The sequence below is a fragment of the Schistocerca gregaria genome, chromosome 9 (genome assembly GCF_023897955.1).
Source record: "Schistocerca gregaria isolate iqSchGreg1 chromosome 9, iqSchGreg1.2, whole genome shotgun sequence".
In the NCBI taxonomy this organism is placed as follows: Eukaryota; Metazoa; Arthropoda; class Insecta; order Orthoptera; family Acrididae; genus Schistocerca; species Schistocerca gregaria.
In genome coordinates, this window is record NC_064928.1 from 25739543 (window position 1) to 25763890 (window position 24348).

The 24348-nt window shown below is 45.2% G+C and overlaps 1 protein-coding gene across 1 annotated transcript in view; it reads left to right on the forward strand.

Annotated features, from left to right (window-relative positions):
- Nucleotides 1–24348, forward strand: part of LOC126292032 (nascent polypeptide-associated complex subunit alpha, muscle-specific form-like) — a 397943-nt gene that overhangs the window by 80879 nt on the left and 292716 nt on the right. Inside the window, exon 3 of the mRNA XM_049985825.1 lies at nt 2279–2522. Coding sequence (XP_049841782.1) covers nt 2279–2522 — 244 coding nt within the window. The remainder of the gene's footprint in view (nt 1–2278; nt 2523–24348) is intronic.

Below are 24348 nucleotides of genomic sequence, written 5' to 3' on the forward strand. Positions count from 1 at the left end.
GATTCATGTGAAGCGCTTCCGACGTGGTTATGGCCGCACGACGGGAATTAAAAAGACTGAACACGTTTGGGAAACGATTAGAGATCGACAGTATCAAGAGTGTGCCGAGAATATCAAATGTCAGGCATTACCTCTCACCACGGACTACCCGTTTGTCGACGGCCTTAATTAATGACGGAGACCAACGTCGTTTGCGTGGCGTTGACAAGTTGGTTTGGGTTGTTTGGGGGAAGGGACCGAACAGCGAGGTCATCGGTCTCATCGGAATGAGGAAAGTTGGGGATGGAAGTCGGCCGTTCCCTTTCAAAGGAACCATCGCGGGATTTGCCTGGAGCGGTTTAGGGAAATCGTGGACGGTCGGATGGTCGGACGCGGCATGGAACCGTCGTTCTCCCGAACGCGGGTCCAGCGTGCTGTAACAGGCAAGCAACACTGCGTGAAACAACCTCAGAAATCAGTGTCGGGCATGGATGTGTGTGATGTCCTTAAGACAGTTAGGTTTAAGTAGTTCTACGTTTAGGGGACTGATGGCCTCAGATGTTGAGTCCCATAGTGCTCAGAGCCATTTGAGTCACTTTTTTGCTAAACTGGCGTTAATGGGCTTTGGCTGCAGACGAGTGGCTTTGCCAGCAGCACGGCACCGCCTGCCGCGCCTCTCCTGGACTCCTGACCGTATCACTTGGACGCTAGACGACCGGAAAGCTGTGGCGCGGTCGCAGGAGTCCCAGGCTCAGTTGGGGAGAGCAGAGCGTGGCGCACTCCACCAAGTCAGGCATCAAGGTCGTCAACATGGCACTGTGGAAGCTAGCAGCGGCTCCCTAATGCATATGGGGCTGGTTCCCAAGTATGTGAGTGGCTAAGTAATAGAGCCCAGTACGTTGTCCTCGATCGTGTGTTCATCGGAGGTGAGGGTATCATCTGGAGTGCCCCAGGGAAGTGTGGTAGGTCCGCTGTTGTTTTCTATCTACATAAATGGTCTTTCGGATAGGGTGGATAGCAACGTGCGGCTGTTTGCTGATGATGCTGTGTTGTACGGGAAGGTGTCGTCGTTGAGTGACTGTAGGAGGATACGAGATTACTTGCACAGGATTTGTGATTGGTGTAAAGAATGGCAGCTAACTCTAAATATAGATAAATGTAAATTAATGCAAATGAATAGGAAAAAGAATCCAGTAATGTCTGAATACTCCATTAATAGTGTAGCGCTTGACACAGTCACGTCGATTAAATATTTGGGCGTAACGTTGCAGAGCGATACGAAGTGGGACGAGCATGTAATGGCAGATATGGGGAAGGCGGATAGTCGTCTTCGGTTCATTGTAGAATTTTGGGAAGATGTGGTTCATCTGTAAAGGAGACCGCTTATAAAACACTAATACGACCTATTCTCTAGTACTGCTCGAGCGTTTGAGATCCCTATGAGGTCGGATTGAGGGAGGACATAGAAGCAATTCAGAGGCGGGCTGCAAGATTTGTTACTCGTAGGTTTGATCATCACGCGAGTGTTATGGAAATGCTTCAGGAACTCAGGTGGGAGTCTCTAGAGGAAAGGAGGCATTCTTTTCGTGAATCGCTACTGAGGAAATTTAGAGAACCAGCATTTGAGTCTGACTGCAGTACCATTTTACTTCCACCAACTTACATTTCGCGGAAAGACCGCAAAGATAAGATAAGAGAGATTGGGGCTCGTACAGAGGCATATAGGTAGTCATTTTCCCCTCGTTCTCTTTGGGAGTGGAACAGGGAGAGAAAATACTAGTTGTGGTGCGAGGTACCCTCCGCCACGCACCGTATGGTGGATTGCGGAGTATGTATGTAGATGTAGATGTAGATGTGGGCTGTCTTTGCATAGAATGGCCTGGGTCCGCTGCAGAAATGGTTCGGCTTCTTGGACTTCATGTTCCCAAACAACAAACTGGACCACAGTTGCTCGCGATTAGTTTGAAGAACATTCTTGAAAATTCGAGTGAATGATTTGGCCACGCATGTTGCCCGACACGAATCCCATCGAATATTATTGGGACACAGTCGAGAGGGCAGCTGGTGCACCGACAAAACTTTCGCAATTAAGGACGGCTGTCGAGGCAGCGTGTCTCGATATATGTGCAGGGTATTTCCAACGACTTGTTCAGTCCACGCCACATCGTGTTGCTGCAGCAAGCCAGGCGGAAGGAAGTCCGATACGATAGCAGAAGGCATGCCACGACTTTAGCCACCTTAGTGTTGATCACATCCTCGGTACCGTGCACTGGATGGCTCTGGGGGAACGTGGCGGTAGCAGTTAGGAAGTTTGGAGAGACGAGGGCGGCGACCTTGAGCCGCTGCCCCGGCCTGCGGCTGTTGCTGGGGGCGGGACCCACCCCCGGAGGCAGCTGGCGTCGGCCCGGCCGCTCGTATCGACCCGACGCGCCGGCGAGTCCTGGGGGCGGCGGACAGGCGGGCCGGCCTTCACGCCGCTACGCAACGCCGCGCCGGGCTGCAGCCTTCAGTGTCAACAAACACGGAGGTCGGAAAGCGGCGAGGCGGGTACCACTGGGTCTGTTTCTCTTCTGATTTCTCTAAAGAATTTTGTTTGCCACCGTGAGGGGCTTCTAGTGAACGAGCAGTAACCCCCCACCCCCTCCTTCATCACTGATTTCTTAAACAATCGGACTACTGACTAGGAAATAACTTCAGAAGTCAGATTACTTTCCTCTCTCTCTCTATTCGTATAGTCGGTTCCGACTCTTCGTGACCGTATGAACCAAATCGCGCCGCTTTTTCCTGTCTTGCACTTTTCCGGTGGACCTCCCAGGTTGGCACACGTTGCTCCTGTGGTGCTATCGATCAATCTCATCCCCTGACGTCCTCTTCTTCTAGTTCCTTCAATCTTCCCCAGCATTAATGTTTTTTTCCAGCGAGGCATGCCTTCGCATTGTGTGTCCAAAGTAGGTCAGCTTCTCTTTTAACATTAAACCTTCCAGGGAGAAATCTGGTTTTATTTGCTCCAATATTGATCTGTTGGTTCTCTTTGCAGTCCGTGGAACTCCAAGAAGTTTCATCCAACACCACAGTTCGAAGGAGTCAATTCTTCGCCGTTATGTTCTACCTGAATTGTTGGGGAACGTAGCGTTGGTTGTTCGTGAGAAGATGTGGATGCAACATGACGATGTGTGGATCATCGCAACTGTCTCTAAGCTGCATTTCCTGGTCGCCGGATTGGAAGGGGGCTCTTGTTACGTGGCCTGTGAGATCACCTATATTAAATCCTCTCGGTTATTTGCTATGGGGATGTGTACAGTCACTCGCGTACGAGACTTTAGTGGATACGGAAATGGAATTAGTTTTCGGAATTGTAGCTGTCTGTGATGTGATTCGAAACACGCAGGGGATATTTGTCAGGGTGTGTCAAAATCTTGTTCGGCGATGTCATGCTTGACTGACGTTGATGCCATTTTATCAGATAAAGAACAGGCGGTACGTTGATTGTGGCAGTGGTGACATGTGGAGTTACCTATAACTAGTCTAAATAAAAAAGAACAGAGTAATGTGATTTTATTCCTGTTACCTCCGTAATCTGGTCGGTTTCTCCGATTGCAGGTTGCGTAGCTCTGTTTAGTGTGTGTGAAATCTTATGAGACTCAACTGCTAAGGTCATCAGTCCCTAAGCTTACACACTACTTAACCTAAATTATCCTAAGGACAAACACACACACTGATCCCTGAGAGAGGACTCGAACCTCTGCCGGGACCAGCCGCACAGTCCGTGACTATAGCGCCCCAGACCGCTCGGCTAATGCGCGCGGCTAACTGTTTAGTGGAGCACCTTCTATGCCCTGTTAAATTTTTGCACGCTGTTAGGGAAAGATCCTGTATACGCACATCCATTTTTAGAATATGGTTGGACTCCAAGGGAAGGCACTCGATTTTTAATTTTACATTTTTGTGGTGTCGGTCCCTGTAGACTGCAGTCTAGAAAACTTGCAGTGTAAATGCGGCTATGTTGGGAGCTTTTACTTGCTATCAGTCAAATATGAAGTTAACCACTTGGTCGTTGTTCCTCGAAAAGCACCAACTTTAAGCTTTGGCAGATGAATGATGTGATCTGCACAGGTTGCGTTGCGTTGTGGCGAGAGCGCGCGGCGGCCACACCCTCCAGCGCGGGCGACAACTGTGAAGGGCTCTGCACCTGCGCGGGACTTCCCCTCTGCGGCGGGACTTCCCCTCTACGGCGGGACTTCCCCGCGCGGCCTTGAGGTGCGCTCTGCCCTGCCCAGCCCCCCTCCCCCCCCCCCCCCAACCCGCGGGGTCGGCCACCGCTATTGATCCGCCACGTCCACAGCCAGCCGCCGCTGCCGGGCCGTCGACCCGAGTCGCCCCACTCCGGCTCGCGGGTCACGGGTTCGAATCGATGCGGCGGCCGGGCCGCTGCCGTGACGTCACACGCCGTCTGTCGGTCACGGCCTTGCTCTGCGGTTAACAAGTGACGGCGGCGGTCTGCCCGAGCTCCCCGCAACGCGCACCGCGTCGGCACTAGTCACTTGCATTAAACGGCGATACAGTGGTGAGCCAAAACGTCCCAACCATCTGCTTCATAGCATCCCAGCACGCAGTCGGGGACGGCCAATGACTGCGTGAGCTCAAACTGGAGGGAGTGGGGGGAGGGGAGGGCAGCGCGGTACAGTAGAATCCTCACGTCGACTTTTCGGTTCAGAGAATATACACGACTGGCCATTAAAATCGCTGCACCACGAAGATGACGTGCTTTTCTTCTTTATTCATCAGTCTACTGACTGGTTTGATGTGGCCTGCCACGAATTCCTTTCCTGTGCTAACCTCTTCATCTCAGAGTTGCACTTGCAACCTACGTCCTCAATTATTTGCTTGACATATTCCAATCTCTGTCTTCCTCTACAATTTTTACCCTCTACAGCTCCCTCTAGTACCATCGAAGTCATTCCCTCATGTCTTAGCACGTGTCCTATCATCCTGTCCCTTCTCCTTCTCAGTGTTTTCCACATATTCCTTTCCTCTCCGATTCTGCGTAGAACCTTCTCTTTCCTTACCTTATCAATCCACCTAATTTTCAACATTCGTCTATAGCACCACATCTCAAATGCTTCCATTCTCTTCTGTTCCGGTTTTTCCACAGTCCATGTTTCACTACCATACAATGCTGTACTCCAGAAGTACAACCTCAGAAATTTCTTCCTCAAATTAAGGCCGGTATTTGGTATTAGTAGACTTCTCTTGGCCAGAAATGCCTTTTTTGCCATAGCGAGTCTGCTTTTGATGTCCTCCTTGCTCCGTCCGTCATTGGTTATTTTACTACCTAGGTAGCAGGATTACTTAACTTCAATGACTTCCTGACCATCAATCCTGATGATAAGTTTCTCGCTGTTCTCATTTCTACTACTTCTCATTACCTTCGTCTTTTTCCGATTTACTCTCAAACCATATTGTGTACTCACTAGACTGTTCATTCCGTTCAGCAGATCATTTAATTCTTCTTCACTTTCACTCAGGACAGCAATGTCATCAGTAAATCGTATCATTGATATCCTTTCACCTTGTATTTTAATTCCACTCCTGAACCTTTCTTTTATTTCCATCATTGCTTCCTCGATGTACAGATTGAAGAGCAGGGGCAAAAGGCTACAGCCTTGTCTTACACCCTTCTTAATACGAGCACTTCGTTCTTGATCGTCCACTCTTATTATCCCTCTTGGTTGTTGTACATGTTGTATATGACCCGTCTCTCCCTATAGCTTACCCCTACTTTTTTCAGAATCTCGAACAGCTTGCACCATTTTATATTGTCGGACGCTTTTTCCAGGTTGACAAATCCTATGAACATGTCTTGATTTTTCTTTAGCCTTGCTTCCATTATTAGCCGTAACGTCAGAATTACCTCCCTCGTGCCTTTACCGTTCCTAAAGCCAAACTGATCCTCACCTAGCGCATTGTCAATTTTCTTTCCCATTCTTCTGTATATTATTCTTGTAACCAGCTTCGATGCATGAGCTCTTAAGCTGATTGTGCGATAATTCTCGCACTTGTCAGCTCTTGCCTTCTTCGGAATTGTGTGGATGATGCCTTTCCGAAAGTCAGATGGTATGTCGCCAGACTCATATATTCTACACACCAACGTGAATAGTCGTTTTGTTGCCACTTCCCCTAATGATTTTAGAAATTCTGATGGAATGTTATCTATCCCTTCTGCCTTATTTGACCGTAAGTCCTCAAAAGCGCTTTTAAATTCCGATTCTAATACTGGATGGAATTCCCGTTGCACTCTTAATGTTACCACCGTTGCTTTAAATGTCACCAAAGGTTGTTTTGACTTTCCTGTATGCTGAGTCTCTCCTTCCGACAATCATATCTTTTTCGATGTCTTCACATTTTTCCTGCAGTCATTTCGTCTTAGCTTCCCTGCACTTCCTATTTATTTCATTCCTCAGCGACTTGTATTTCTGTATTCCTGATTTTCCTGGAACATGTTTGTACTTCCTCCTTTCATCAATGAACTGAAGTATTTCTTCTGTTACCCATGGTTTCTTCGCAGCTACCTTCTTTGTACCTATGTTTTCCTTGCCAACTTCTGTGATGGCCCTTTTTAGAGATGTCCATGCCTCTTCAACTGTGCTGCCTACTGCGGTATTCCTTATTGCTGTATCTATAGCGTTAGAGAACTTCAAACGTATCTCGTCATTGCTAAGAACTTCCGTATCCCACTTCTTTACGTATTGATTCTTCCTGACTAATGTCTTGAACTTCAGCCTTCTCTTCATCACTACTATATTGTGATCTGAGTCTATATCTTCTCCTGGGTACGCCTTACAATCCAGAATCTGATTTCGGAATCTCTGTCTGGCCATGATGTAATCTAACTGAAATCTTCCCGTATCTCCCGGCCTTTTCCAAGTATACCTCCTCCTCTTGTGATTCTTGAACAGGGTATTCGCTATTAGTAGCTGGAACTTGTTACAGGACTCAATTAGTCTTTGTCCTCTTTCATTCCTTGTCCCAAGCCCATATTCCCCTGTAACCTTTTCTTCTACTCCTTCCCCTACAACTGCATTCCAGTCGCCCAAGACTATTAGATTTTCGTCCCCCTTTTCATACTGCATTACCCTTTCAATATCCTCATACACTTTCTCTATCTGTTCATCTTCAGCTTGCGACGTCGGCATGTATACCTGAACTATCGTTGTCGGTGTTGGTCTGCTGTCGATTCTGATTAGAACAACCCGGCCACTGAACTGTTCACAGTAACACACCCTCTGCCCTACCTTCCTATTCATAACGAATCCTACACCTGTTATACCATTTTCTGCTTCTGTTGATATTACCCGATACTAATCTGACTAGAAATCCTTGTCTTCCTTCCACTTCACTTCACTGACCCCTACTACATCTAGACTGAGCCTTTACATTTCCCTTTTCAGATTTTCTAGTTTCCCTACCACGTTCGAGCTTCTGACATTCCACGTCCCGACTCGTAGAACATTATCCTTTCGTTGATTATTCAATCTTTTTTTCATGGTAACCTCCCACTTGGCAGTGCCCTCCCGGAGATCCGAATGGGGGACTATTCCGGAATCTTTTGCCAATGGAGAGATCATCATGACAGTTCTTCAACTACAGGCCACATGTCCTGTGGATACACGTTACGTGTCTTTAATGCAGTGGTTTCCATTGCCTTCCGCATCCTCATGTCGTTGATCATTGCTGATTCTTCCGCCTTTAAGGGCAATTTCCCACCCCTAGGACAAGGGAGTGCCCTGAACCTCTATCCGCTCCTCCGCCCTCTTTGACAAGGCGGATGGCAGAATGAGGCTGACTTCTTATGCCGGAAGTCTTCGGCCGCCAATGCTGATTATTTATCAAAATTTAGGCAGTGGCGGGTATCAAACCCGGGACTGAAGACGTTTTGATTATGAATCAAAGACGCTACCCCTAGACCACTGGTACTTTCTGTACAGACGCGAAATTTTAACGACAGGAAGACGATGCTGTGATATGCAAATGATTAGCTTTTCAGAGCCTTCACACAAGGTTGGCGCCGGTGGCGACACCTACAACGTGCTGACATGGGGAAAGTTTCCAACCGATTTCTCATACACAAATAGCAGTTGACCGGTGTTGCCTGGTGAAACGTTGTTGTGATGCCTCGTGTAAGGAGGAGAAATGCGTACCATCACGTTTTCGACTTTGTTAAAGGTCGGATTGTAGCCCATCGCGATTGCGGTTTATAGTATTGCGACACTGGTGCTCGCGTTGGTCGAGATCCTATGACTGTCAGCAGAATACGGAATCGGTGGGTTCAGGAGGGTAATACGGAACACCGTGCTGGATCCCAACAGCCTCGTATAACTAGCAGTCTAGATGACAGGCATCTTATCCGCACGGCTGTAACGGATCGTGCAGCAACGTCTCGATCCCTGAGTCAACAAATGGGGACGTTTGCAAGACAACAGCCATCTGTACGAACAGTTCGACAACGTTTGCAGCAACATGGACTATCAGCTCGGACACCATGGCTGCGGTTACCCTTGACGCTGCATCACAGACAGGAGCGCCTGCGATGGTGCACGAACGGCAAAACTTCATTTTTTCGGATGAATCCAGGTCTTGTTTACAGCATCATGATGGTCGCATCCGTGTTTGTCTACATCGCCGTGAACGTACATTGGAAGCGTGTATTCGTGCCACTGCTTACACGCCTGGGTCAACTGTTGTTCGGATTGACGGCACTTTTGAACAGTGGACGTTACATTTTAGATGTGTTACGGCCCGTGGCTCCACCGTTCATTCGATTCCCGCGAAACCCTACATTCCAGCAGGATGATGCACGACCGCATGTTGCAGATCCTGTAGGGGCCTTTCTGGATACAGAAAATGCTCGACTGCTGCCCTGGCCAGCACATTCTCCAGATCTCTTACCAAATGAAAACGTCTGGTCAATGGTGGCAGAGCAACTGGCTCGTCACAATACGACTGTCAGTACTCTTGATGAACTGTGATATCGTGTTGAAGCTGCATGGACAGCTGTACTTGTACACGCCATCCAAGCTCTGTTTGACTCAATGCCCAGGCGTATCAAGGCCGTTATCACGGGCAGAGGTGGTTGTTCTGGGTACTGATTTCGCAGGGTCTATTCACCCAAACTGCGTGAAAATGTGGTCACATGTCAGTTGTAGTATAATATATTTGTCCAATGAATACCCATTTATCATCTGCATTTCTTCTTGGTGTAAGAATTTTAATGGCCGGTAGTGTACGAGAGGCTATCGATATGTAATACAACACTTTTATTCTTAAATCAGGCTTCTTGTTTTCGGTATTCCAAATACACCTTGCTTTTGTTCACTTATTTGGCTTCAAAACCCTGTTTTAGAACATGGTCGCCGTTCAGTGTGACGGGAGCGTCTGCTTGTCCGCCTGGCACAACTCTACTCGACATTGGAGTCTTGCTGCATCGGTAATCTCCACACGTACTGATTCTTGTGGAGCACATCATTCGTTTGGCCAAACAGATGCAAGGTGCGAGATACGGGCTGTAGCGTGGATGAGCCAGAACAGTCCAATGAAGTTTTGTGAGCTCCTCTCGGGTGTGCAGACTGTTTTCATGTAGAAGTTCGTTTGGATTTTATGGCGACGAACACCCTGAAGTCGTGCGGGTAGCAGAATACACTCGTGAGTTGATAGTTGCACAATGCGGGAAGACGTCAAACAAAATAAATAAATATGATATTAGCATCTCTTCGGAGTGTGTTCTCGCTATCAGCTAACACAATTTATCCATCGGTAAATAGTAATCTCGTGGAATAATTCCTTTCGTTGACGGGTGTAATCCATTGTTTGAGCACGTCACCAATACAAATATTTAAAAAAAGTCCGACAGAAATCGCTTCCTTGTCTTACTCCGAATTAACTGCATCACGGGCGAGAAGTCTGAGACCACTGCTGATGTTGTCTGCCAGCTCATTGATATATAATATGAACAGCAAGGCTACCAACTCATTTCTTTGGGGCATGCCTGAAGTTACTCCTGCATCTATCGATGACATTCTATCCGAGGTAACACGCACCGTGTAACACAATAAAGTGCAGATATTGTTAAATTTTTTTTTACTGGAGTTGCGCTCTACAAAAAGAGCGTTCAGTTCTCGGCAGGGGTCTGGGTGCCATGTGTCCTTCATCATCATTTTCATCATCATTGACTCGCAAGTCGACGATATATTGTTGTTATTGTGGTCTTCAGTCCTGAGACTGCTTTGATGCAGCTCTGCATGCTACTCTATCCTGTGCAAGCTTCTTCATCTCCCAGTACCTACTGCAACCTACATCGTTCTGAATCTGTTTCGTGTATTCATCTCTTGGTCTCCCTCTACGATTTTTACCCTCCACGCTGCCCTCCAATACTAAATTGGTGATCCCTTGATGCCACAGAACATGTCCTACCAACTGATCCCTTCTTCTAGTCAAGTTGTGACACAAACTGCCCTTCTCCCCAATCCTATTCAATACCTCCTCATTAGTTATGTGATCTACCCATCTAATCTTCAGCATTATTCTGTAGCACCGCATTTCGAAGGCTTCTATTCTCTTCTTGTCTAAACTATTTATCGTCCATGTTTCACTTCCATACGTGGCTACACTCCATACAAATACTTTCAGAAACGACTTCCTGACACTTAAATCAATACTCGATGTTAACAAATTTCTTTGCTTCAGAAACGCTTTCCTTCCCATTGCCAGTCTACATTTTATATCCTCTCTACTTCGACCATCATCAGTTATTTTGCTCCCCAAATAGTAAAACTCCTTTACTACTTACAGTCTCTCATTTCCTAATCTAATTCCCTTAGCATCACCCGACTTAATTCGACTACATTCCATTATACTTGTTTTGCTTTTGTTAATGTTCATCTTATACCCTCCTTTCAAGACACAGTGCATTCCGTTCAACTGCTCTTCCAAGTCCTTTGCTGTCTCTAACAGAATTACAATGTCATCGGCGAACCTCAACGTTTTTATTTCTTCTCCATGGACTTTAATACCTACTCCGAATTTTTCTTTTGTTTCCTTCACTGTTTGTGAAGACTGAATAAATTCGGAGATAAGCTACAGCCCTGTCTCACTCCCTTCGCAACCATTGCTTCCCTTTCATGCCCCTCAACTCTTATAACTGCCATTTGGTTTATATACAAATTGTAAATAGCCTTTCGCTCCCTCCATTTTCGCCCTGCCACCTTCAGAATTTGAAAGAGAGTATTCCAGTCAACATTGTGAACAGCTTTCTCTAAGTTTACAAATGCTAGAAACGATGGTTTGCCTTTGCTTCATCTAGCTTCTAAGATAAGCCGTAGGGTCAGTATTGTCTCACGTGTTCCAATATTTCTACGGAATCCAAACTGATCTTCCCCAAGGTCTGCTTCTACTAGTTTTTCCGTTCGTCTGTAAAGAATTCGCGCTAGTATTTTGCAGCCGTGACTTATTAAGCTGATAGTTCGGTAATTTTCACATCTGTCAACACCTGATTTCTTTGGTATTGGGATTATTATATTCTTCTTGAAGTCCGAGGGTATTTCGCCTGTGTCATACATCTTGCTCACCAGATGGTGGAGTTTTGTCAGGACTGGCTCTCCCAAGGCCGTCAGTAGTTCTAAAGGAATGTTGTCTACTCCCGGGGCCTTGTTTCGACTCAGGTCTTTCAGCGCTCTGTCAAACTCTTCACGGAGTATTTTCATCGTCATCTACATCCCCTTCCATTTCCATAATATTGTCCTCAAGTACATCGCCCTTTTATAGCCCCGTTATATACTCCTTCCACCTTTCTGCTTTCCCTTCTGTGCTTAGAACTGGGTTTCCATCTGAGCTCTTGATATCCATGCACGTGGTTCTCTTTTCTCCAAAGGTCTCTTTCATTTTCCTGTAGGCAGTATCTATCCTACCCCAAGTGAGATAAGCCTCTACATCCTTACATTTATCCTCTAGCCATCCCTGCTTAGCCTGCACTTGCTGTTGATTTCATTTTTGAGACGTTTGTATTCCTTTTTGCCTGCTTCATTTACGGTATTTTTATGTTTTCTCCTTTCATCAATTAAATTCAATATTTCTTCTGTTACTCAAGGATTTCGTCGATATGACGTCACCTATAAAGAACTTGCAACACGGCGGCCGAAGTCCCCCGAATGCGGCCTCCCGGCCAACGATGCCATACGATCGTTTCCATTTTTTTGCAGTTCGTCAATTTTGGTGCAATAGGCTACATAGATGACGAAATAAACTGTATCCTTGCAGGCAGCACTGGTAGCATTGGTAGAGAAAGGAACATAAATGAATGTGAGAGAGAAAAATTGGAAATTTAGGACTTGTCTTTGTTTTTTTGTTTGGGTGCTTCTTCTTCTTCTTCTGGCATGTTATTAGAATCGCATGTTGTTCACTGTTAGTCAGTTGTGTATTTTACCTGATTACAAAACATAAATTGAACTTTATAAGTAAAATAATTTGTTGATTGGGTTACTTCTGTGATTCTGTGTAATCAAAGCAATTACTTCCTTGTAGTAAATGCATGTATCCACAAATATGAAAAATCTATATAATTACTGTTATTGTTTTGTAATCAATAGAACACGTATTCATCATGACCCGAGGCAAGAGTTTCCTGTTATTGCTGATAAGTGCACAAGTTATTTATGGATATCAGAAATTTGTTTTACATTAGTTCGATGAAGTATTGAAGTGATGTTTGATATGTTTTTGTTTAGCACCTTTTGTTTTAAAATTTTAGCGTCTGTTGGCGAAATTGGTTTTCTAGCACTATATGATAAATGCGTATTTTTATTTTTACTACAGCATCTCTGTGTTTCATGATACAAATCAATGATTTTCGTATAAAAACCGAATTAAACATTGACAATTTCAATTTTGCTACAAACACTATTTATTTTTAAGTAATCGACAGGGGGATAAGTATCCATGCAGAATAAAAATTTTGTGCACGTTATGTGGCCCTTTATACATCCTGACTTAGTCTCTAGACGGTTCACTGCTTCCGGTTTCTAAGGGAATATGGTAAGACACTGATCGCATACGCAAACAAAGCGATCGAAATGAGGTAACGCCTGATAGGTAAGCAACACACCTTACATACAGGTAATGCGGCTACGATTTTACCTGACCAAGACTATTAGGGGAACTTCCGTACTTTGATAGTCTACAGTAGCCTACGGTACTTTTACCAATCTATTTTTACTCTTCTTGTGTCCATTGCGGAGTGTTTGTGACGTGTTGCCCGGTGCGGGCGGACGCTTGCCCACGTGCTCCGGGCGCTGCGGCAGGCCTGTAACGTCCCGCGTGTGACGTCATCGAGAGCCCCGCCCGTCGTTGTGAGAGGCATCGGGGACCGCCAGCGAGCAGATCAATACGGCGCCTACCCCCATCCCAGCTTCCCCCCCCCCCCCCCCCATCCCGTTGTGCCTTCTGCATCGGCAGACAGTCAGTGTTTAGGGCATCCAGTGGCTGCATTCTGCATGTGCGAGGAACAGTACAGAGAGAGATGAGGCGGCCTCCGCTTTGCAGTGCGCTGTACGAGCGGTGGTAAACTGCTGGGAACGCATTGATATTACGACACCTTGAAAGTGATACGCAATAATCCTCGACATTCTACATAGTGTCCAGTCTAACTTTACAATCTGACTGCAAAAATAAAAACTTTATGTGACTTTTGCAAAAAATTATGTATTTTTACTTTGCAGGTGATTTATTGGAGCTTTAACTCAATACGTAAGCGGAACCCGTCCTAACCATTACTTCAGCGGTTATACAAACAAAACTACATAGCTAGCTTAGGATGCAGCACGTAGATTTTAGGACTAACAAATCGACCGCGCTAAGCGTCATCACCGATTTCGTCCAAATTTGTGGTGCCTCCAGGGCTTGACCGTAAGTGAAAGTGACAGAAGTGCGATCTCTAGGTGGCCAAAACTTTCAGAAAGTAAAATTTTTCGGACAGCTTGGACAGGGCGAATGCCACTTATGTTAGCGTTAGAGTTGTAAAACTACGGTAGGCTATCATATTAAGTAGTTCTACTGGTTGCATTGGCCAGTTACAATCGTAGCCACATTGCCAGTATGTTAGGTGTGTTGCATAACTATCAAGCGTCACCCCATTTCGATTGCTTTGTTTGCGTATGCGATCAGAAACCGAAAGTGGTGACCGGTCTAGAAACTGAGTAAGGATGTATGATGGGCCACGTAACCTACGGAACTCTTCAGTTCTACATAGTTATCCTCCTGTCAGTTGCTTAACAAAAAAACAGTGTTTGTAGCAAAATTGAAATTGTTAACGTTTAATTATTGTTTCATTCGAAAGTTGCTAATCTGCAAAGCGAAACAGACGGATGTTGTAGAAGAAATACAGATTTTATCATGTAGCGCACTAAAATCTAATTTCCGACAAAAAGAGGTAAAATATAAGAAAACGGTAAAACAAGAACATATGAAACACTGCTTCAGTACTTTGTCGACCTTGCATAAAACATGTTTCTGATACTCATAAACAACTTTCCTGTTATCAATAATAATAGGAAACTTTTTGCCTTCAATCCTGATGGAGAACGTTCTGTTTAGTACATAATAAGAACAATAATTACATAGATTTTTCTATGTTTCTTCGTGTAGTCTGTTATTGCATCAAAAGTAAGAGTTTTTGTCAGAGGAAAGCGCGAAATTTACGCGATCAACCAATAATTATCAGTTGTAAAATGCGCTTCAGTCCGGAACCGCGCCGCTGCTACGGTCGCAGGTTCGAATCCTGCCTCGGGCATGGATGTGTGTGATGTCCTTAGGTCAGTTAGGTTTAAGTATTTCTAAGTGTAGGGGACTGATGACCACAGATGTTAAGTCCCGTAGTGCTCAGAGCCATTTGAACCATTTTTGTAAAATTCGATTTATATTTTGTAAGGATAAAAAATACACGCTGGGCTAACACTAATGGTGTGCGATTCTAATTACGTGCAAAACAAGCGAACAGAGAAACAAAAAACAGACAGAAGTCGTCGGGTCCCAGTTTCTCTCTCACACATTGATTTAATATTCTTTCCTTAGCAATGGTGCCGATATTCTCGATAATCTTACGATTTGCCACGTCGTTCGGGTACTGTACCTAAACTACCGAACCCTAGGTTTGGCAGTAGACGACTATAGTTAGCCGACTGTCCAAGCAGCGGACTGCAGGGCGGGAGGAGTACACAGCGTTGATCGGAGGTGAGGCGGAATGCGCCACTGTGCCGGACTTTTTGGTTTTCTGTTTCTACGTCACTACAAATAAACCTAGATAATGCTCAGTGTGCTGTATTTCATAAAATGCATCAAAAGGATATTGAAGCTTCCCCAACTCTCTTGTGGTTCCCTTTTTAGGTACGCCTCGTCGACGTCTGCTCGTAAATACGTATCGTCGGAAGGTTTTCCGGCTTTACTTCCCGACGTGACAGCGACGACTCTCCGATGAGGTGCGGGCCTCGTGTTTTACTATTACTGCGAGTCTTGTAAATATCGCTTTTATTTAGTAATTTGCCCGGCTAAAACTCCCCCCTTTTATGATTAAGACAGCCTGCGCCACCTTTCGGAGAGAGTGCGGACGTCAAACACTCACAAAAATTCATATCAAGCAGTCCGTAAGACACGTAAACGTTCCCTTCAGTTAGCGTGTTAGTTAATGCCTACGCTTTCCGCTAGGTGGTGCTGACTTACTGCTGAATTGCTTTGGTTCCGTAAAACCTTCACTGATTAGTACTACGTAAATGAAATAAGTACAACAATTGTATTTCACTTTCACTTTATATTCAAGGATTAAGATGGTGGTGGATGATGGTCTATTTAAAAGGTTCCTGGCCTGGAGGAGTCTAAATACTCCGCAAATGCTGATATGCACGCGCTCTACGTCCAGATTCGCAACTAACAGCACACGACACTTTCAAAAGTCCACATGTTAATATCTGAATACCGGTACCTCTGAATTCCCTCGTATCAGCAGATAATTTGAGTTTCTGTTGTCTATATGTCTGTAAAGTTCCAATCTAGCACCAAAGTCCTAAAATCCCCCTTAATACTCCGTTGTTACCAACAGCCAGAGATCGCACACTGCATCAAATTTACTCTCCGTAATATTCTAACAGTTTATCGTGAATCTTAACACGATAACGTCCAATCTAATTATTGTCTCGCTGACTGACACGGGTTCCCCGCCCTTTAACGAAACAATCAAGGAAAAAAGGCAGCAATAATGACGATCAGACCTTTTTATAGGTTTTTCATCACAAGAGTTTAACGTCACTGCCTTCTCCATGACGGAGCTTCCGTGGCTTTGCTGTACTTAGACTTAAACTACTTGCTGATGTACTATAATTTTGATCTGCAATACCGAACTCTGATTCTACACTATTTTCCCCTCTTAATTTTAAATTATTCTTTCTATAGCTTTTATCACTGTAAACTAAACCGAGGTGTTGCAATATGCAAAGGAAAAATTGGGATTACAGATAAATTTCGAGGAGGCGATTCTAATACTTACTTGAGAATTTCCTTGGATACTTTTATTACTTAACAGTTAATGATTTGTGCGTGATGCGGTAATATTCATTGTAAAAACTGTCGAAGCAACAATTTCCGTGGCATCTTGCACGCGTTGTAGACGTCGCATTTCTCAGTCACGTGGATGTTTTAAACGTTCTAAGAAAAACAGATTTGGTTAACGTTCGTAAAAGATTCTCTGTCGTCGCACCGTTTGGCAGTAAACCACGTGTGAGGCATCATTTCACCTAATGTTGTCGAGGAGACTTTGTGATTGGAATGAAATGGATTTTCATGCAGTCTCCTGGGAATGAGATTTCTTTCTCTCGACAAGATAAGAGTAGTTTTGAAGTTTTGTGCTCAAAACATTTAGCTGGCTATAAAAACAGACATCGCAGGGTCGCATTAGCAGTGTGCATTTGAGGGGGGGGGGGGGGGGGGGGGGGGGGGAGTCACTCCAATACTGCACGTGGGAATTATTCTTCATCTTGAAAAATCTTGTCGTATACATGTGGGTTTGCTGGTACTTTCCACGATTCAGTTACCAAAAGAAACTTGTTCTCATACACTTAGGGTTTAAGCACCTGCAATAGGGTTTTAATTTATTCGAATCATCAGACTTCTGGCAGGTTTGCTGCGGTCGCCACGAATTTCTCTCCTGTGCCAACCTTTCCATCTCAGAGTAGCAGTTGCAAGCTGCTGGATGTACTCCTCTACATTTTATCCCCTCTACAGCTGCCTCTAGCACTATGGAAGTTAGCCGGCCGGAGTGACCGTGCGGTTCTAGGCGTTGCAGTCTGGAGCCGGGCGACCGCTACGGTCACAGGTTCGAATCCTGCCTCGGGCATGGATGTGTGTGATGACCTTAGGTTATTTAGGTTTAATTAGTTCTAAGTTCTCGGCGACTGATGACCTCAGAAGTTTCGCAAAGTGCTCAGAGCCATCTGAAACACCTATGGAAGTTATTCCCTGACTTAACAGATGTCCTAATGCAATGTTACCGTTGAGGCAAGCGACATTTTCCACGCCCCGTTTGTTACAGGGAAAGATAATCGTAGGCAATAAGTCACGAAACAGGTAGTATGCGCCGTGGTTTTGTTTCTCGTTTATGCGGAGTTGAATGGCTTGGCGGTGTCTTGACTGTGAAAGAGCAGACATTCTCTCCAAGGATGCATACAACAATGCATGAAGGAAGCTATAAAGTGAAATGGCACTTAATTCTTGTCAGCTTTCGAGGCGGATGTCATGTTTGAATTAAGTTGTATCTGCTCGAATTTACGAAGTAACTGTCATCTGTACACCTACTGAAAGAAACACAAGATAGTCAAAGATGAAATATTGACGTCATTTCGTAATTAGAACAGATATCGTTTTTCCTTACTAAGCACGGGTCTTCGTAGATGCTGCTTTGCGGGATCTCCGCATAAAGGAGATAATTAAAGGCGATCGAGTTACATTAAAAGTAAATTAACACGCGATACGTCGGGTGACAGATCAGATGTGAATGTTTTGGCTGAGCTCCAATTACATAAGAAGAGGGTCGGAAACACTTCACTATCGTCCTGTCCTTTCTTCTTGTCGTTATCTTGGCTTGTTTACAAAGTATCGTAGAAACTGAAAATAATAGAAAAAGATTCCGCGTAGCGTCTCGAACCCATGCCCTTAGGACTATCGTTCTGTTCTCTTTCCGCTGTGGCAACCGCCATGTGGAGCCTACGTCAACATAAATGGCTCGCCCGCCAAAAATGCTAATTTTTGTAAACGCTTGGCCGTCTGGAGCATCCAGTCATTTGAGGGCAAGTCCTGTATGTATCATAAACTTGGACGAAATTGAGGTATGTATTTATGTGACAAACAATTATAAACTTCATTTTACGGAGCTATGTGAAGATATATTAAGAAAATTTTCATATAGCATGTTACATAATAATTAATGTAACTAGAGAAGCAAACGTGTTTTACATATTTACGTGCTTATAGAATCTGAAATGTGCTGTGGCGTTTAGTAGACTATTGTATCGTGTTCTCTTACATGCGCGTCTCGATCTGTGGCATTACACCAACACTCTCAGTCGAGACAGAGAGTGAAACTGAGGGTAACAGAGCAAAACCTTTGAAACGTCCCTTTACAAAGAAAAACTCAGGAGTAATGCCTCGGTTTAATTCTCGTACCATTGCAAAGAAGAGTGAAATAGATATTAGTGTCGGTGTCTAAAATTCTCAAAATACTATGCAGTCACTATGAGATTTTATGCGGAATTTGCGACTGGCTATGCCACTTTTTCAGCCATAATACATACAACAAAAGACCGTGCTCTATGGCTGGTCATCTGTTCTGTAATTCTAGAACGAGTTGTGAATTTAGATGTAAAGAGGTATCTGCAACAGCATGGCCTCCCCTATGCCAATCAGCATACGCTACGAAAACATCGTTCGTGTAAAATCCAACTAGCAATTTTCTCACATATCCTGAAAGGCATGACTCGAGACAGTCAGGGGGGGGGGGGGGGGGGGGGTAAGCTACTACGACAAACATAATGATTCCGGTATCGTAGCCAACGTGCACCACAGTAGTACAGGTTTGTATGAAAACTATGTAGATGAAGAAGATTTTGAAATAATGTACGATAAGATTTAGCCCGCTATTCACATAGTTAAAGAATACGAAAATTTAATTGTGACTGGTGACCGGAATTCGATAGTCGGCAGAAGGAAAGGAAGAGCGGGAAAAGTACTAGGAGAAGATGGACTTGGGGAAAATAATGAAAGAGGAAGCAATACGGTAGAATTTAGCACAAAGCATAATTTCTTCATCCTTAAAACATGGTTTAAGATTCATGAAAAATGACTGTACACGTAGAAAAGAGATGGGAACTCTGGGAGGTTTTACGTTAATCATATAATGGCAGGATAGACACTTCAAAATCAGGTGTTAAAGTGCAAGATACTTTCAGGATCAGATGTGGACTCTGACCGTAATTTATTGATGGTGAACTGCAAATCAAAACTGAAGAAATTACAAATAGGTACGAATTAAAGGATAGGGGTCCTGGATAAGATGAGAGAACTAGAGGTTGTTCAAAGTTTCAGAGGGACCATTAGCCAACCTTCGGCTGAAACACCGGAAAGGAATACAATAGAAGGCGAATGGGTAGCTTCGAGAGATGATGTATTTGTGGTGGCAGAGGAATACATAGGTACTGCGTGAACATCAAGAGCTCATATGGAAAACCAGTTCTATGTAAGGAAGAGGAAGCTGAAAGGCGGAAGGAAGATGTAAAGGGTGTTTATGTAAGGAAAACAAACCTGGGGGAAGTAGGCGCAGACAGGACGGGAGATATGATAATCCGAGAATAATTTGACATAGCGTTCAAAGACGTGTGAGGAAACAAGGCCCCTGGAGTAGACTAGATTCTCTCAGCAGTACTGAGTTCCTTCGTCAAGTCAATCGTGACAAAAGTATTCCACATGGTGTCAAGATTTTTGGGGTAGGTGAAATACCCTCAGACTTCAAGAAGAACGGAATAATTCCAGTTCCAGGGAAACCACGTGTTGACAGGTTTGAATACCGTCGAACCGCCAGTTGAATATGAAATGAAAATTAAAACACCTGCAAACGTCACTTTTTCGTTTAATCCATTTACGCAACCGCTTTCGGTGTTCATTTACAACACCTTCAGGTTCCCTTACCAACGTAAACGTGGGCAGCCATAACAAGAGCCAGTATTATACAACTGGCGTCCGTAGATCTCTCCCTCACCACGACACTATCCCTTTGTTCATCAACCGACTACGCTTGATACTTATATTAAGCCGGCCGCTGTGGCCGAGCGGTTGTATTCGCTTCAGTCCGGAACCGCGCGACTGCTACGGTCGCAGGTTCGAATCCTGCCCCGGGCATGGATGTGTGTGATGTCCTTAGGTTAGTTAGGTTTAAGTAGTTCTAAGTTCTAAGGGACCGATGACCTCAGATGTTAAGTCCAATAGTGCTCATAGCCATTTGAACCATTTTGAACTTAATATTAAACAGGCAGTTCTGTTCAAATGGCTCTGAGCACTAAGAGACTTAACTTCTGAGATCATCAGTTGCCTAGAACTTAGAACTACTTAAACTAACGTAAGGACATCACACACATCCATGCCCGGGACAAGATTGGAACCGGCGACCGCAGCGGTCGCTCGGCTACAGTCTGTAGCGCCTAGAACCGCACGGCTACTCCGGCCGGCGGCAGTTCTGTGAATTTTTTACAGGTGTGAATGTACTTGTAAGAATTAAGACGATAAAAAGGAAAGGTGACAAGTGTGACTAGGACTGGCGCCAAAAGGTTCCCAAACTTAATTATGTATTACATGATAACGACAATAATTTGCTGTGGTCCACTGGTTGGTTGGTTGGTTGGTGGGGAGCGGACCAAACAGTGATGGCGTCTGACCCATCGGATTAGGGGTCCGCAGCTCGTCATCTCGCGGTCGCGTCATCGCTTTCCGAGCACGGGGTCCCGGGTTCGATTCCCGGCGGGATCAGGTATTTTCACCTGCCTCGAGATGACTGGGTGTTTGTGCTGTCGTCATTTCATCATCATTCAGGAAAGTGGCGAGATTGCGCTGAGCAAAGGTTGGAAGTTTGTACGGGCGCTGGTAACCGCGCAGTTGAGCGCCCCACAAACCAAACATCATCGTCACCGGATTAGGGAATGATGTGGGAGGAAATCGGCCGTGCCCTATCAAAGGAACCATCTCGGCATTAGCGTGAAGCGATCTAGGTTCAAATGGCTCTGAGCACTATGGGACTTAACTTCTTAGGTCATTAGTCCCCTAGAACGTGGAACTACTTAAACCTAACTAACCTAAGGACATCACACACACACACATGCCCCAGGGCATGTAGCGGTCGCGCGCTTCCAAGCTGTAGCGCCTAGAACCGCTCGGCCACTCCGGCCGGCAAGCGATCTAGGGAATTACAGAAAACCTAGATTAGGATGGTCGGACACGGGATTGAACCGTCGTCCTTCCGAATGCGAGTCCAGTGTGCTAACCACTGCGCCACTTCGTCCTGTCCGCTGGCCTCGTGAAAGTTTTTCTGCTCTACGCCACTTCGGCCACTTGCCGTTTCTATCCTCCTCCAGTTATCCAACCGGGGAAAGGGGATCTGCAGGTTTCCGTGGGATACGAGCCATGTGCCGTTTCTGGCAACTCTCCACATCGCGAAATGAAGACTGAAAAATCCATGTTCCAACTGATATTCTATCCCGCGAGCTCTTGGTTTACAAGCATGCGCCTTAGCGCATTTTCCCCTTCTTGTCTTTGTCCTATTTTTTCATCAGTGATGCTGTGCGGAAGTCGCACGGCATATTTCAAATTCCACCCGTAGAACATCATTCGGATTATTATTATTATTATTCAGGGTGGCCAGGCGGCTGACAGAACATGCCGAGATACCGTGCCGGCTAGGCGAACAGGTCCGACAGGTATAGAGATACACTGAAGCGCCAAGGAAAATGGTATAGGCAAAGGCATTAAAATACAGAGTTGTGTGAACAGACAGAATACGGCGCTGCGGTTGGCAACGCCTATATAGGACAACAAGTGACTGGCGCAGTTGTTAGATCGGCTACTGCTACTACAATGGCAATTATAAAACTCAATTGAGTTTCAACATGGCGTTATAGTCAGCGCACGAGCGATGGGACACAGGATCTGCGAGGTAGCGATGAAGTGGGGATTTTCCCGTACGACCGTTTCACGAGCGCACAGTGAAAATCAGGAATCTTGTAAAACATCAAATCTCCGACATTGCTGTGGCCGTAAAAAGATCCTGCCACAACTGGACCATCGACGAGTGAAGAGAATCGTTTCAGAAGTGCAACCCTTCTGCAAATGGCTGCACATTTGAAAAAGTAAGCTGATTCTTGTAGCGTTGTTGATTGCGTTTACTTAAAACTATGGCCTGACCTTTTTCGGGTTCGTAAACATTTTATTTTTATGTGTTATTACTTTTATGTTGTAATTTCATGTACTGACACGTTCCATGACCTTGGAGATTTGCTCCTCAATTTGGTTCTACTGAACTTGACGTGCAAATAAATAAATAAATTTCAATGCTGGGCCATCAATAAATGTCAGCGTGTGGGCCATTCAACAAAACATCAACGATATGGTATTTCGGAGCCGAAGGCCAACTCGTGTACCCTTGATGACTACACGACAGGAAGCTTTACGCCTCACTTTGGCCCGTCAACATGGACATTGGACTGTTGATGCCTGGTCGGACGAGTCTCGTTTCAAATTGTGTCGTGCGGATGGACGTGTATGGCTGTGGAGACAACGTCATGAATCCACGGACCCTGCATGCCAGCAGGGGACTGTTCAAGCTGGTGGAGGCTCTGTAACGGTGCGGGGCGTGTGTGGGACCCCTGATAGGCCTGGACACGGCTGTGACAGGTGACATCCTGTCTGATCACCTGCACCCATTCCTGTCCATCGTTTATTTCGACGGACTTGGGCAATTCCAGCAGGAAATTTGTGATAAGTTCCTATGGGGCGAAACTGCTGAGGTCATAGATCCCTGACCTTACACAATACTTAATCTAACTTACGCGAAAGACAACACACACATCCACGCCCGACACAGGACTAGAACTTCCGACGGGAGCAGCCGCGCGAACCGTAACAAGGCGCCCGAGACCTCACAGCTATCCCGAGTGGTAATTCCAGCAGGACAATGTGACACCCTGCACGTCCAGAATTGCTACAGAGTGACTCCACGAACACATTATTGAGCATAGCTGAGATGCCTTGCAACGTGCTGTTCGGAAGAGATCTCCACCCTCTCGCACTCTTACGGATTTATGGGCAGCCCTGAAGCATTCATGGTGTCAGTTCCGTCCATCACTACTTCAGACATTAGTCGAGTTCACACCACGTCTGCGTGCTAGCGGGGCACTACGCGATATTAGGCAGTTGTTGCAGTTTATTTGGGTCTTGACTGTAGTCCATCCATCGGTTTTGATGACTCAGTTCGCAGCTGCGGAAATATGTGACATAAATGGGCGTATGTTTTGATTGCACTAACTCCGGATCTTCATTCTTTTACACCGCCAAGCAGTAGTGTAAAATGCCTGGACATTTATAAACTGAGGCAAATACCAAGGATAAATGCCTGGGCAAATGCCCAAAATTAAAAAAATGCCCGAGCATTTATCCATTTTAAAGATTAACTAATAAGCGGCGCTTATAAAAAAATATATGTTGATATTTTGTATTGGAAAAGTGTTTTGGAACACTGCTTCTTTAGTGGATGGTAAACAACTGAAAAAGCTCCAGAATGAGATTTTCACTCTGCAGCGGGGTGTGCGCTGATGTGAAACTTCCTGGCAGATTAAAACTGTGTGCCCGACCGAGACTCGATACTGGCAGAAGTAAAGCTGTGAGTACCAGTCGTGAGTCGTGCTTCGGTAGCTCAGTTGGTAGAGCACTTGCCCGCGAAAGGCAAAGGTCCCGAGTTCGAGTCTCGGTCGGGCACACAGTTTTAATCTGCCAGGAAGTTTCAACTGAAAAAGCTGCTTGGGAATTATTAGAGGAAATATATGGGAGTGTAAACATAATCTTTTACATTTTTAATGAAGTGAATTTTATCTCTAAAGCAGTGGAATCACACGGAAGTAGAAAAAGAAAGAAGGACAATAGAAAACTACAGTCTTTCTCAAATGTCGCTACAGCTGACAATGAACCTTTTTTTTGTTGCTAAAAACAGTTTAACAGTGAAAAATGTATTTAACATCAAGAAAC